Source organism: Kuraishia capsulata, genomic scaffold (genome assembly GCF_000576695.1).
Source record: "Kuraishia capsulata CBS 1993 genomic scaffold, Kuraishia_capsulata_scaffold_7, whole genome shotgun sequence".
NCBI classification, from domain to species: domain Eukaryota; kingdom Fungi; phylum Ascomycota; class Pichiomycetes; order Pichiales; family Pichiaceae; genus Kuraishia; species Kuraishia capsulata.
This window is the reverse complement of record NW_019172956.1, coordinates 812,717-825,807: the sequence shown is the minus strand read 5'-3', so window position 1 is coordinate 825,807 and position 13,091 is coordinate 812,717. Positions and strand designations below refer to the sequence as shown.

Sequence of the window (13,091 nt, the reverse complement as noted above, 5' to 3'; positions counted from 1 at the left end):
AAAAATGGCAAATCCAAACGATAGGCTGTACTTCTTGAAATCTCGCCATAGACTGAGCTCTGACCGCTCATTGACGGAAAAGCCCAAAGGTAAAAATTTGAAATTTGAAATCCAGAATTGAGAAGCGGTTTATCTATTGGAGACTTGCAAAACAGGTTTGATGTTTGACCCATTCAGCTTTCAATCATAATGTATACGGAATCCTATATGATCGATTTCGTTCACCACTAGGGACATAACTCGAGTAGGTACTGTCAGCAAAATCACCATGGCCACACACCAATTCGAGAAGAAGCTTATTTGCGTGCAACCGCAGGATTTACCATCACCCAACTGGATACGAGAAACGCAGAAGGGGGCAGATGACGATGGACCAGTATTGCGTTTTGATGAAGAAATTTTAACTTTTAAGTTTACCATGCATGATTTGATCATTAAAATTGGGGATTAGAGCTGTATGCATGAACTTTTCGATGAAAAGAAGGTGATATTTGGAACCACGCGTAGGTATGAACTTGAACATGTTTTCTCACGCATTTGGGCTCAGCCGGTTGAACTCGTAACGTGTCATAATTATTACTGAATGCCTGAATGAATTTGGTCAATTGATACCTGGACACAATTACTATGTATCTACTCTTGCCGAGGCTCAGCCCATATGGAACAACTCAAAGCTCTTCAGTTTTTGGGTTTTCCTGCTGTTAAAGAGGCTCAGGACTACCCAGAGCTACTCGAAGTAACTCAAGAAACTCTCAAAAATTTGAAAAGCCATAGATTTTCTAATTAGAACACACCAAAACATCTACAATATTTCGAAAATCACAAAGGATCCATCAAATCTTGTCTTTTGAATGACGTGCTCAATCATCCCCTATTCCCAATTAGGCCCAACGCACATTATGCATCTTCGGTATTCTACGCTTTGCACCGCTTTCAAGAGCTCGCAGCACCTGTATTGAACGCACACAAAGAGAACAAGACTCGGCGATGTCAAAAGCGGAAAGAAAACGGACAAAAAACGTTCATGGGAGGTAAATTTAATAATAACATGTGAAGTTATCCTTGGGAGTTTAAGTTATCCAATGCTTGATTTATTGTATATATTACATATATAAAATATCTGATCCATCCGACAGAGGCATTCGCCGGCTCCAGTCGGTTATATATAAAATATAATTAGTGCTTTATATAATATTTCAACCATAATTTAGTGTGAACAGCTGATCAGTAGATCTAGCATCGTTATATAGGCAACGAGTAATGGTGGGGAAAGGGGGGGCATGTTGCCTAGGCTCATCAATTCCCCATTTTGAAGCAAGAAGCACGATTGCACAAATCTCCTTCTTGCTTCCTCGGATACTAGCGATGAATGTAACAGACACACGAACCAGCCCAAAGACCCAACGCCCTGGGCATAAATCACATTAAGTTACATGGGACTATCACCTAGATCCCATACGGTGCGCGGCCACATGATCTGCAGAGACATGAATCCGATTTTCAGAATTGAACAATTCGTGATTTAAAAAACACAGATTTGAAGAATCTTCGATTAGTGCCAAACTCAAAAAATTCGGTCTAGTGTTCGTGATTCGATCTTCGCATATTTTTTCCTATATCTGCATGATGCATGCAAATGCATATGTAAGAAAAAATTTTGCAAAAAGAAATGTCAATAATGGAGATGGCCTTTTTTTCCCGTCTGATAGTCATCCCAAATGCACAGGAGGACATGTTAATCTCTGCACAGGATAAGAGATGGAGCGAGGGCATATTAAAAATTCGAGGTACATATATGGAAAATTATCACGGTTTGGGGTTTTTGTATATATACCAAGCCCCTCCAGGTTCTCATCACTTTGGCTAGAATTAGATTTAGTTTGTTCGCATATTTTGAATCCTCAGATCTATATCGGATCCTATCAGTGATTGATTCATCGTGTCTACAGCGTACACAGTATAGTGGTTCTCCACACTGGGTACATGGTGTTAGCCTGAAATTCAGTTTTTCGTGCTCCCTTTTTTATTGACTTGGATCTTTCTGATTGTGATTGAGATTGAGGCATATTTATTTCACCTATTTGTATTGAATTGGCATGGTGGTCATGGATGACAGATTCCTGCCCAAGTTCCACAAGCTGACCTGCTTCAACTGCAGAAGAAAGAAGGTATGTGACATAGTTTTAGGGATTACCTCGACTTTTCTTTGAGATGGCAATACAATTTCCCACCGATTCCACGGTCGTTCCAAAACACTCTATTTCCCACCAGAATTATGACTCCCTTTTCACCCTAGCCCCCGAGAAGTGTTGTTGATCCTGGTTTGACCATCTGCTCAGTTTCTGCTCAAGTCAAGGGTTAGAACTGAAATATGAAGGAAATACCGATTAGTGCAAGGACTATGACTTAAATTGAAACAACCAGCGTGAATTGGGTCGGATGTTTGGCATACGACCTTAGTGCTCACGACCATCTTCGTTTGGTATGGACTCAATACTAACATGCCTTTAGTCTAAATGTGATGGAAATACAATCTGTTCAAACTGCAAGCGATTAAAAATATCTTGCAAATATGACAAATCCGCCTCGGTAACCTATGTTCGTCATTTGGAAAGGAAGATATCGTACTTGAGTTCAAAACTCGAACTGAATCTTGACCAATTGAACGATGAAGTTTCGGGTGAGAAAGCCCTCAACTCAGATTCTTTCCCATCCAATGCAATCGTTTACAAACACTCTGCAATTTTTGAGAAAACGAACCAGGTCTACTCCGGATCCAGCTATCGTCATAGTCATGTTGACGGCCAGATTATCAGCAACCTTGCTCACGGCAGCGGCGACGACGACGAGGACGATGATGACGACGAAATTCACGCAAAGCTTGAATTGGACTATCACGATCAGCCATCAATTCACCCCTCATTACTCGAGCCTGCTTTTGATCCTATTTTGCATGGTTTCCCGTTGTATTTTCCATTAGAAAACCCGGACCTCTCTCCATTGTTACAGACGCCAATGTCCAAGTTTGTTTTGAAGATGATGGACATCAGCAGTCAGGAGCCCATACCAGTGTTGACATCTGTGTTTCCCCACTACTACAGTTTCAGTCTTGGAAATGAGGCAGAGGTATTAAACTCTCTGCTTGAGTCAATGGCGAGTGCCATGAGCATGAACTTTGAGAGTGCGTGGCTATGGCACTTCCACTCGGTGATGCCATTGCCCGAAAATTCTAGACTGCGTTGGAGCGTGTATCTCTGGGACAAAGTTCTTTGCAGCATCCTGGATAAGCCCTGTTTGGACATAAAGCCACCATCAATGTTCACCAGTGACGGATTTGATAAACGAGGAATTGTGGACATGCCCTGTATTTCCATACTGTGCCAGCTGAGTTTGGTAGCACAGGATGTGATTTCTCAGCATCGATTGGCAACCTCAGCGAGGAAAAAATGCCTAGATGTATGTGGCTCAATACAGCAGGATATCGTGAGAATATTTAATGTGGATTTCAAATGTGGTGAGGTGGACATCACTTCCAAGATCGACTCCAATTTGGAGCTGCAGTTTTTGTTCTATCCAATTGTCTTTTTGATGGTTTTAAAGGTGGTTTTAATGCTACAAGAATTAGACTCGGTTACAGACACAAAGATATGGAACGATTTCAACTCGAGTCTCAGATACGTGATTCAACTTTTGAAGTGGAGCGATAGCGGCATTTGCAAGATCTGGAAGTACTGGGCCTTTAAGATGCTTACTTTCCACATACACCAATTTCTGAAGAGCTCCAAATCGGTAAAGAATTTTGTCAAATTATCCTCATCCCTGACAGATGACACAGAGTCAGAATACGAGTCTGATTTGGAACTTGGAAACATCAATATGACCAACGATTTTGTGGTTTCTTCGGTTTACTTCTCGTTGGAAACATCATTGGAAAAACTCAACCGGTTATCTTCGCCCAATGAAGATTTGAAAATGTTATGCTTATTCTACAATTTTGGAAAGTTCACGTTGCTAACATGTTATAACCATGATATTTCTTCGCTCATGCAAAAGCCACCGAAGATTATCTCGGTGCTGGACAGACAGCAACGCGGGAAGAACCACGACGGAGACTTTGACCCACGTTTAACTCATAGCCACATCCACAAGATTTTTGAAAGCAGATCTAGTATGAGCATGAGTGTAAATAATACGAATGTGTCACGTTCGTCGCATTCGCAGTCTGTGGGATCTGCTTCGCACTCGGTGTCTGGCTCCGAATCTCATCTGGTGAACTGGAATGAGGAAGAAAGGCTATCACAACAGTTAACACAATTGGTTCAAAGTGAGACTCAAAGAGAGAGAACTGTGTCCACTCCAGCTACCAGCAATTATAGCATGGTGACACAGGAGTACCAAGTTCTGCATCAACAACCAACCTTTCCCTTTACTTACCACTATCCACCTCCTCCGTTTTGAGTTGGGCAAAATAGAAGCCAGACAAACAGAAAAGGACTGAGCACAATTAACTTTGTTATTCTTACCAGAAAATGCACGATTGCATTTAATTGGACATTATAGCATCAAGTTCCATTCGAATCTCAGTCAGTGTCTGTTTGACATCTTCCCTCTGTGATTCGACATTATTTCTCAGAACTTGATTGATTTTGATTCTTTCGCAATCATTATTCAATTCTCATTTATTTCTTCTTTATTCTTCACTTCGTTGCTGCCATTGCGTTAATGTCATGCTGTAAAAACTTCCCGACCCTTTGGGAATTGCTGTTTCTCTGCTGTTTTTGTCGAGTCTTTCCAGTTCTAGAGTTCCATATATAACACAAATACGAGACATTGATTGATTTCACGATATGTCCAATGTTTTGCTTTGCTGGTCAAGGTGATTGAGTTATTTTGGTGTTTTGCTGAGATACTGTGAACGGCATTGAAACATCACACACTCAGATAGAACGGGAAGTTTCAGTGTGATTGGCAGGAAATTCAATACATTCCATTTAGAGGATATTGTTCAATGGATAAAAAAGAGCAAACATTCCGGACAAAATCTGACATTCGCTGGACGAACACTTTGGTCTAGCAGATTTGGTTTGCGAATAGCCACCCATTGTATACTAAAAGCTTGCCATTTTGGGAATAATCTAGTTTAACAAAAAAAGATCCAGAACCATCATATGATTAATCAACTGAAACGAGCTCACAAGGACTAGCCAGGAAAGAAGGACGACCCAACGAAGAAAGAGATTTGTAAAGCCTGTGTGAGCTTTGAGATCTTTCGTCCAACATTTCTCTCCTAATTTACCCGCTAAATTTGCAAAAACTTCAAAAAACTTCAAAGTTTCAAGCTCCAAAACTTGTTACTCTTCAGCTATTAATGTTTTGACTGCCCAGACTGGCGTATTAACATATTCCGGTGTGCTGCAAAAATCTATCAGACGAGCGAGATTCTGGAATCTCTCCCTACCAAATCTGTCCTTTGATGGCCTTCAAAAGATTTCAAAATTGCCATTTGGTCATAAAAAGTATGTTGATGAAATATTGTTTTGTGTTTAACTTATTTGTGCTTTTTTGGGTCGAATACGGCCAGAATGTTTCGAGGTAGAAGCCTGTGCAAAGCCTTTCTAAACGTAACACACTCAAAAAGCGTCAAATTTTGATGCGAAAAAGACCAGAATAAAGATATAATTTTGCGGATAATTGAAATGGTTACTCGGTAGCAAATATAAAAAAAATATTTGAAATATCTCAAAACAAAGGATCACAAACTATGCATTGTAACTCTGATTGCCAGTTTTCGCTCCGATGAGAGAGAAATTAAGGGGTATTCGAGAGCCCAGAATGAACAGAAATGGAAACTGAGCGCATTATGTCTTGTATCCCTTAAATTTCTGAAAAAGATGTTCCTTCTGGGGTTTTCGGAGACAGGAACCTTTCACCAACCAATGTAGACCAGAGGCCAACCAGCGACTGTAGAGTATATTACCACTTCGACGCACACACACAGAAAATTTAAAGTTGCCAAAATATGCAACTTTGCCTAATATATAATTTCTCAGATTTTCGGAACAGCTGACGTTCCCGAATTGTTGGCTGTATCGATCAGCACCTTCACCACATTATAGCCAGTCAACGTGAGAATGTGCCACATTAAACCTGATATGTAGATCAGACTTAACCTGCAAGGTTAGAGCGCATCGCATATATCAATTATATGCCCAATTTCAAGCAGTTTTGTATGCGTACTTCATGTGAGGGCGTTACTCTGGAGACGGGGTCTGGTCGAACTCATGCCGTACATGGAAGGGGTCACCATACACGCCATTGAGCACACATCAATCTCTCAAACAAACTGCTGCTTTTAGCAGACAGGGGTAACTCCGTAGGGGTTACTATGGCAAAACCAACTGGCACTCCTCCGGATTGCCCGACCGTACGGATTACAATCTGGATGTCCGAGGACAGCCTAGCTACTGTTCGTATAAAAATCTAGAGTTCGGACCTGGACTCAGAGACCAACAAGTGGGCAATACGGAAATTCAATATTTTTAAATATTTTATAGAAAGGGATCAAGTTTGCGTATTAAACCTCGGTTCAGTTATATAAGCGCTTTAACGCAGAACTATTTTTTACCGGATCGGGAAGGGTCTTCGATCTGAACTGGGTAGGGGCTTCGAAGGGGGGAAACGCTGCTAATGCCCCGAGAGTTCTTAGATTCTATAGTGATTTTCCAGGCAAAAAAGTCTTGGTTGTGATTAAAGTCTGACAAACTTACCGATCGAGCCATTCTCTGTCCTATCTTCACGAACTCAAACTCACTTCGAAATTTGCTCTTGATCAGTACTAGGAACGTGCTGCTTAACCTAGGACGATTTACGAACGATTGACGTACATTTTGGGCCTATTTCTAATATAGCCGCAAGCCGCATTGTTCAGAAGTCGGCCGCTTTGTATCGGAAAACGGGATTTTCATTCATCCTGAACGTTTTTTAGATTTTAAGTTACGTATCCAACCTCTCGGAAATCCTTTCTCGAACTTTAAAAAGGTCTCCTTAGAAGGATGCGGATGATGTCACATACAGCAAAAGCACTCTTCACAGATCGATCGCCATGCAACGCACATGCATAAATATCAACGTTAGAAGTACATAAGCATACACATCGCTGAAGATTCAACGGAGAATGGTGCTGATCAACAATTCGGAACAATCATCCTTTTAAATAAAGAAAGCTCTATTAAAAGGTATATGACAATGGCACATTGATTTGCAAAGTTGATTGGTTAATTACGGAGTTTGAATCCAATCGGAGGTCGAGTTTCTTTAATCGATCTCTCATCGTGGCTGTAAGTTTGAACAATACCATAAACAATTTTGTTCCACTCGTATGCAAATGAGCCACACTATTCAAGAGAACAAAGAGCATCAGCTTTCTCCCTTCCAGAAAAGTCGGAAGTGCCCTTCCGGGATACTGTACATGGCCATAGAAGCATACAAAAAAAGTGTTAATCAAAGAGACTATTCTAACCAATTACACTAGCGCACTCTGATGCATATACAGGGACTAGCACAGACCTAAATTTGTGTAATTGAACGTTTCTTCCTTAGAATCAATGTTCGACGCTGTGGTGATTTTGATTTTGGTCTTGCAGTAAGATGACGTACTCTCCTGTAAGGATCCTAAAGGCGGGCCGGAACCCAGGAAAATAGTTGTTTTTGTTTTTTACCGAGTTACACACTACTATTGTGCAACGCACACAACAAACGTCGTGCAAAAATCAAAAAGTGGATTTGTCTTCGCTTGACTCTCATTGGTCTTTTCAGATTCAAGAAGCTACACATTCAACTTGTTCCTATCACCCACAGTTGCTTGTTTTTCAGCCCAAATATGTCAGAAGAAACGCCTCAGCTGGAGACATCAGCATTCAAGTATCCAAAGCCCTTCTGGCCGGAATCGGCTTCCGTGTCAAAGGATGGAGTATACCAACCGGTGGACACAATCAACATCACCGCCAGGTCGTTCATTGGAAGTGCCCTTTTCTTGGGAGGAACCCAGTTTAGAAGACTGCTACAATTCAGAAGAGGTTCTGCAAGACCAGGATTGGCTAAATACCTGAATATGTTCCAACTGACGAAGCCACAGCTTCTGGGGCTGCCAGTGGGCATTGGAGCATATGCCTTTTTGTCCAGCTCCATACAGAACATCCAGGAAACCGACAAGTCATTCACAGGAGAGTTTGCTGCAGCCTCGCTAGCAACCCTAATTACCTCCTCTATTGCTAATGCGTCCAAGGGGGTTGCGAGAAACTTGCAGCTCTCGGTTGGTGTAGGATCGTTTTTTGCACTTCTGGCCTGGGGTAAGGGACTCGGTGGTTTGGCCGAGAATTCCTACAACCAGACGAAGCTGGATGGAAGACTCAACAACCAGGAAGACGCCCAAGTCCCACTGGAGAAACCTCAAGGGTTCTGGGACGTGGTCTACCGCAGACCGCTGTCGGTGACTGTGGAGGAGTTGGGTGAGGGGCGTGGTATTTTGAAGCCATGAGCAGATTCAGGAGAGTCTATTTATGTTCATAAGCCTACACAATAAATATTAGAAGAAATAATTCGACAGTAGTTACTATGCAGAGGTGATGATGCGGAAAGGTGGTTGGTGGGGGGAGTTATGCGGTGGTTTGAAACAGTACTTCTTAGAACCCTCCGTGAAACATTGGTACTTGCACTCAGTACCTTCCAACTGGGAGCTCTTGGTAACTATGATGATCATATAATGCTGAAACATCCTTCACACTGGTGGTCCTCAAACCAATAGCTCTTGAACTGGCAGTTGATCAGACCAACCATCCTGCAGTCAGTGCTTCATACCGCTTGTTCAGGAGCCCTCCAGAGCTTTATTCAGACTCTTTATTCCAGAGTTGTAGGCTCTAACTCTCATATTCCCAATTCCCTCATGACATCCATCTCATCCTCATACTGATCTGCCTCGTTTTCAGCGAAATCCGCTAAGTCAAAATCGTCCAAGTTGTCATCGTTATTTCTTGTGAGCAGACTTTCAAGCTCATCAGGAGGTTGAGATGTCGATGTTGGAGCAGGTTCCGAGTCATCATAATCGTCTCCAACAAAGAGATTGTTGGTTCGGGTGGGACGTCTGATTTCTTCATCGTCCTCGTCTTCATCAACACTCTGAGATTGACGGTTTGGAAGATTGTCATTGGTAGAGTTTGTATTCTTCAAATTGTCTCCATTACCCGCATCCTCACCAATATCTATTCCAAACCCATGCTCCAACCCGCGAATCCTAGCAACCTCTTCTTCAATGCACTCAATCCGGTATGCCTTGATCTCCTTCTTATTGCCCGTTTTCTTCACCAAATCAATAAAATCCGCCAATCTTGCCTTTGGGAAAATATTGTGGCCCCAAACCTGGTACATTTGCAGAATCCGGGTGAGGTTCTGGAACGCGACCGAGTTCACAAACTTGTCGCGTCGTGGATCGCGTCTTAGTCGCGACGGTTGATGGCGTTTAAACTTGAAATTCGATGCATATCGTCTCAACTCAGGAAGCCCCCTTTTCGAAAGTAACAGCTCGGTATTCAGGTTGTAGTTCAATCTCTTTGTCTTGTTCTTGAGCATGGGTACTCCATCAGTGAGTCCCAAGTTCTCTTCTATACTTTGATCACCAGGCAACGGAGAGCCTGAGACTGGTGATAATCCCAGATTTTCGAAGTCCATGTCTGTCTTGTTTTGAAGATTTTATGCTGTGAGTGAGGCCTGATGAGTTCTTCAACAACACCAATTTACGTGTTTTGGTGATTTAGGAGACGTGGTTTAGCATGTCACGTGATTGATAGGCACGTGACATTTCAAACTTGTTATACAGCCTTACTTAGGAGACATTACAAAGCGAGTATCATGGCGATATCTGATCAGAAACTGCGAAATACAGATGAAGGTAGTAAATCATTATTGCTTGATTTGGATTATTCAGATGGTATAGTGGTTCACGCGAGATTATCTCCTCTCATTCATTCAAACTCAGAGCCTCCAGTTTCAACTTCAAACTGTTGGTGGCAGAATCCTCCGTCGGCTTTCCGGGCTCTTGTTTTGGCATCTGTTTTTTGTCATAAAGCAGCTTATTGAGGAACATGAATTTCTTGTTGTTCAGCAGTTTGGAACTTATGGGTGACAACGAGAACTTATCGCTGGGAGAGTGAAACTTCAGTTTCTCCTGACCCCATTTAGGCTTGAGTTTTTCGTCACTAAGCAGCTTATTTTGATTGTTTTGAGATAAAGGATGTAATGGCTGGATCACTCTTTTAGAAGGGGAAGGAGAATCATCGTCAAGAGGACCCTGGTTGGCTGGCGTTACCACGTCTGCGTGCAACTCCAGTTTCGCTTCGGGCGTGTTCATGAAATCGTTGTTTGGCTTGAGTGGTGTTGTGAAGGACATGGCAGTAGAGGAAAGGGTCAATTTCGGCGTAAAAACAGACAAGGAGACTTGAGTTTCTGCCTTCCAAGATTACTTGGAAAGATTTAGCGCCAGATTTTGAGCGCCAGAAGTCATCTCAAGAGTGTTTACCTTTTTCCCAATCGGGTTAAATATATGCAGATGCAAAGCGTGAAGAGATGGAGAAAGCAATGGGTTCAAATAGATATAAAATGGGATAAAAATGATTTAAGTAATGGATAGTTTACTTTGAAATTATTACTAAGACACTAGTGTGAACTTCTTAGTGCACTCTTCTCTCATTGGTTTCAACAACCGTCAAAGTCTCAAGAAAAAGAGAGGAGGAAAGAAGCAGATCTCGATCTACACAGCCACGAATAATGGTTTATCCTAAATGGTATCTGTAAAGTTTATTGAGTGAGTTGAAATTAGTGCAAAAGTATCTGTACTGAGTCCCGTAAAATTACATATACCACAGCGCTGTGATCTCTGGACTGATGTGTTCATATTGAATGACAAGTCAACTAAGCGATCGTTTCCATCAAATATTCGCAAACCTAGTCGAAGAACAAAAAATGAAAGAGCCAAGCTGCCAGAATAAGAACAACAAAGATTTTACCACTTTCACTGAAACAGTCATAAATGAACGACGCTAAGCTCAAACTGCTGTCTTCAAGTTCCGATGGATAAGAAACGAAAAACGAAGGTATCGATTTAGCTTTCGAATCATCTTTCAAACCAGTTTCCAATGCAGTGCTCAATTCAGTAATCAATTCAGTATTCAAGACAGTACTAACTTTACCCAGAAGAGCTTTCAACTTAGTATATTTTTCATCCAGTTCACGATACTCTCTTTGCAGCTTGGCATATAGTTCTTCTTCGGTTTGAGATGATTCATTTTCCAAATGTTCTTGTGTCGATGGTCCTTTATAATCGTCTTCAGCCCTCATAATTTCCCAGGCTGGGGCTTAAAAAACCGGGATATCCAATGAATAAAGAGTAAGCATATATGAGGGAGGAGATTGATAAGGGGAAACAATGCATTTGTACGGTACACGATATGCTCTGATAACGCTTATCATAAAAAATCGAGGTTTTAAAAGTGAGAAGGACTGCAAACCATATGAAGATTATTCGTGCAATAAATATTAGCCTCAGAAAGCTTGAGCCATCTCAAGCTTTCGGATTATATGGATGAAAATTTCTGTCCAACCACGGTGAGGGAGCCGTGTACTGGAAAACATTTATTATCAACTTAATAACTCTCAGATCTGTCAAGTTCGGAGATATTGTAATTTGAAAAATAAGAAAACCAGCTAGCAATGTTCAAGTAATTTTCAGACACAGTCAGACGATTCCGAGACTTGTTTAGAAGCTCCAACTTCCACCTCTGTACAATCCCTGCTTTCACTCCCCATGCGCTTCTTTTCCCTTTTCTGCTTCAAAGAACCAAACCCCGTATCCTTGATAAACAAACTTAGAACAACATTCAAAGCGGATGTGGCAATCATGAAGTAAAAGGCGTGACGGTACCGTCCCATCATCTGCTTTTGGATCTCAGAAGTGGTACCAAGTTCGACATCACCCACAATCGAGGAAGTAGCACCAGAAGAAATAGCTATAAACATCTGAACACTGGTCATACCCATTCCAGACACAACTCCCTGCATTTCAAGAGGTGCTGAGACAATCACCGTGTTAAGACAGAAGTAGAAGATGAAGCATTGAGAAAAGGCACTGAGTCCTATGCCCGTTAGTCCATACCTCCACCAGGACTCTGTCGTGTAACCCAATCTCGATATAACGATCGAGCCAGCAAGGGAGAAAGTACTAGCGACAATGATCACGTACTTTGGTGGTAGTTTGCCAAAAGCAAGAGAAGCAGGTATTGAAGCACTGAATAGGCCCACTGCACCTGTTAAGCCTTTGAGACCTGCGATCAGAGGAGAGTTCATTGCAACATATTCAAAAACCTCCACTGACATCAACATTATGGAAAAGATGTTAGAGTAGCCTATGCCATTTATCAACAAATACGGAACAATGTTTGGAATAGTCCACGTTTCCAACGGTATGAGCAGATTCACGCTGTCGAAGCTTTTGAACTTCCGCATGATATACAGTTCCCAGGCAAAGAAGGTGAATAATAGCAGAACCCCAAAAATAATTGGAACGTAGGCTGACGGAGAATTCCAAGAGGTGCCCCCCTCTGTCAGACCAGTGACCAACAACAACGATCCCGAAAGCATTAAAGTAACCCCAATATGGTCCAGGTCTTTCAGGCTGTCTCCTTTCACGGAAGCTGGCTCAATACATAAGGAACCCAGAAATGCAACCAGAAACGCCAGGCCACCCAAAAGATAAAAAGCGGCTCTGTATCCAATCGATGTTAATGCAAATGCACCACCCATGACGCATCCCAATCCATACGAGGTAGTCATGAATACAGTGAGCACAGAAATTGCCAAATGCAACGCTCTACCAGTGAAAAGGTTACTGACCAGTGCATAGGAAGATGGTATTGTGGCAGAAGCAGCAACACCCTGCAGTGCCCTAAACACGATCACCACATATACGTTTTCCACAGAAGCAGCTATGATGTTGAATATGCCCAGGAAAAACATGCCTCCAATGTACATATAATGGTGTCCCA

At 42.0% G+C, this 13,091-nt stretch overlaps 8 protein-coding genes across 8 annotated transcripts; 4 read left to right on the top strand and 4 right to left on the bottom strand.

Annotated features, from left to right (window-relative positions):
• Positions 1-268: 268 nt before the first annotated feature.
• Positions 269-451, top strand: KUCA_T00005916001 (uncharacterized protein; the record flags this gene model as incomplete). The annotated part of the gene is made up of 1 exon (XM_022603885.1): positions 269-451. The coding sequence occupies one exon, from the start codon at positions 269-271 to the stop codon at positions 449-451; it is 183 nt and encodes a 60-aa protein (XP_022461903.1).
• Positions 452-2,668: 2,217 nt separating this feature from the next.
• KUCA_T00005915001 (uncharacterized protein) lies at positions 2,669-2,980 on the top strand (the record flags this gene model as incomplete). Its single annotated transcript, XM_022603874.1, has 1 exon — positions 2,669-2,980. The coding sequence occupies one exon, from the start codon at positions 2,669-2,671 to the stop codon at positions 2,978-2,980; it is 312 nt and encodes a 103-aa protein (XP_022461902.1).
• Positions 2,981-3,015: 35 nt separating this feature from the next.
• Positions 3,016-4,458, top strand: KUCA_T00005914001 (uncharacterized protein; the record flags this gene model as incomplete). Its single annotated transcript, XM_022603863.1, has 1 exon — positions 3,016-4,458. The coding sequence occupies one exon, from the start codon at positions 3,016-3,018 to the stop codon at positions 4,456-4,458; it is 1,443 nt and encodes a 480-aa protein (XP_022461901.1).
• A 3,421-nt stretch (positions 4,459-7,879) lies between these two features.
• KUCA_T00005913001 (uncharacterized protein) lies at positions 7,880-8,536 on the top strand (the record flags this gene model as incomplete). Its single annotated transcript, XM_022603852.1, has 1 exon — positions 7,880-8,536. The coding sequence occupies one exon, from the start codon at positions 7,880-7,882 to the stop codon at positions 8,534-8,536; it is 657 nt and encodes a 218-aa protein (XP_022461900.1).
• A 386-nt stretch (positions 8,537-8,922) lies between these two features.
• On the bottom strand, positions 8,923-9,723 carry KUCA_T00005912001 (uncharacterized protein; the record flags this gene model as incomplete). The annotated part of the gene is made up of 1 exon (XM_022603841.1): positions 8,923-9,723. The coding sequence occupies one exon, from the start codon at positions 9,721-9,723 to the stop codon at positions 8,923-8,925; it is 801 nt and encodes a 266-aa protein (XP_022461899.1).
• A 289-nt stretch (positions 9,724-10,012) lies between these two features.
• KUCA_T00005911001 (uncharacterized protein) lies at positions 10,013-10,441 on the bottom strand (the record flags this gene model as incomplete). The annotated part of the gene is made up of 1 exon (XM_022603830.1): positions 10,013-10,441. The coding sequence occupies one exon, from the start codon at positions 10,439-10,441 to the stop codon at positions 10,013-10,015; it is 429 nt and encodes a 142-aa protein (XP_022461898.1).
• A 554-nt stretch (positions 10,442-10,995) lies between these two features.
• On the bottom strand, positions 10,996-11,388 carry KUCA_T00005910001 (uncharacterized protein; the record flags this gene model as incomplete). The annotated part of the gene is made up of 1 exon (XM_022603819.1): positions 10,996-11,388. One exon carries the CDS (start codon positions 11,386-11,388, stop codon positions 10,996-10,998), a length of 393 nt encoding a protein of 130 aa, XP_022461897.1.
• A 387-nt stretch (positions 11,389-11,775) lies between these two features.
• Positions 11,776-13,077, bottom strand: KUCA_T00005909001 (uncharacterized protein; the record flags this gene model as incomplete). The annotated part of the gene is made up of 1 exon (XM_022603808.1): positions 11,776-13,077. The coding sequence occupies one exon, from the start codon at positions 13,075-13,077 to the stop codon at positions 11,776-11,778; it is 1,302 nt and encodes a 433-aa protein (XP_022461896.1).
• Positions 13,078-13,091: the final 14 nt, after the last annotated feature.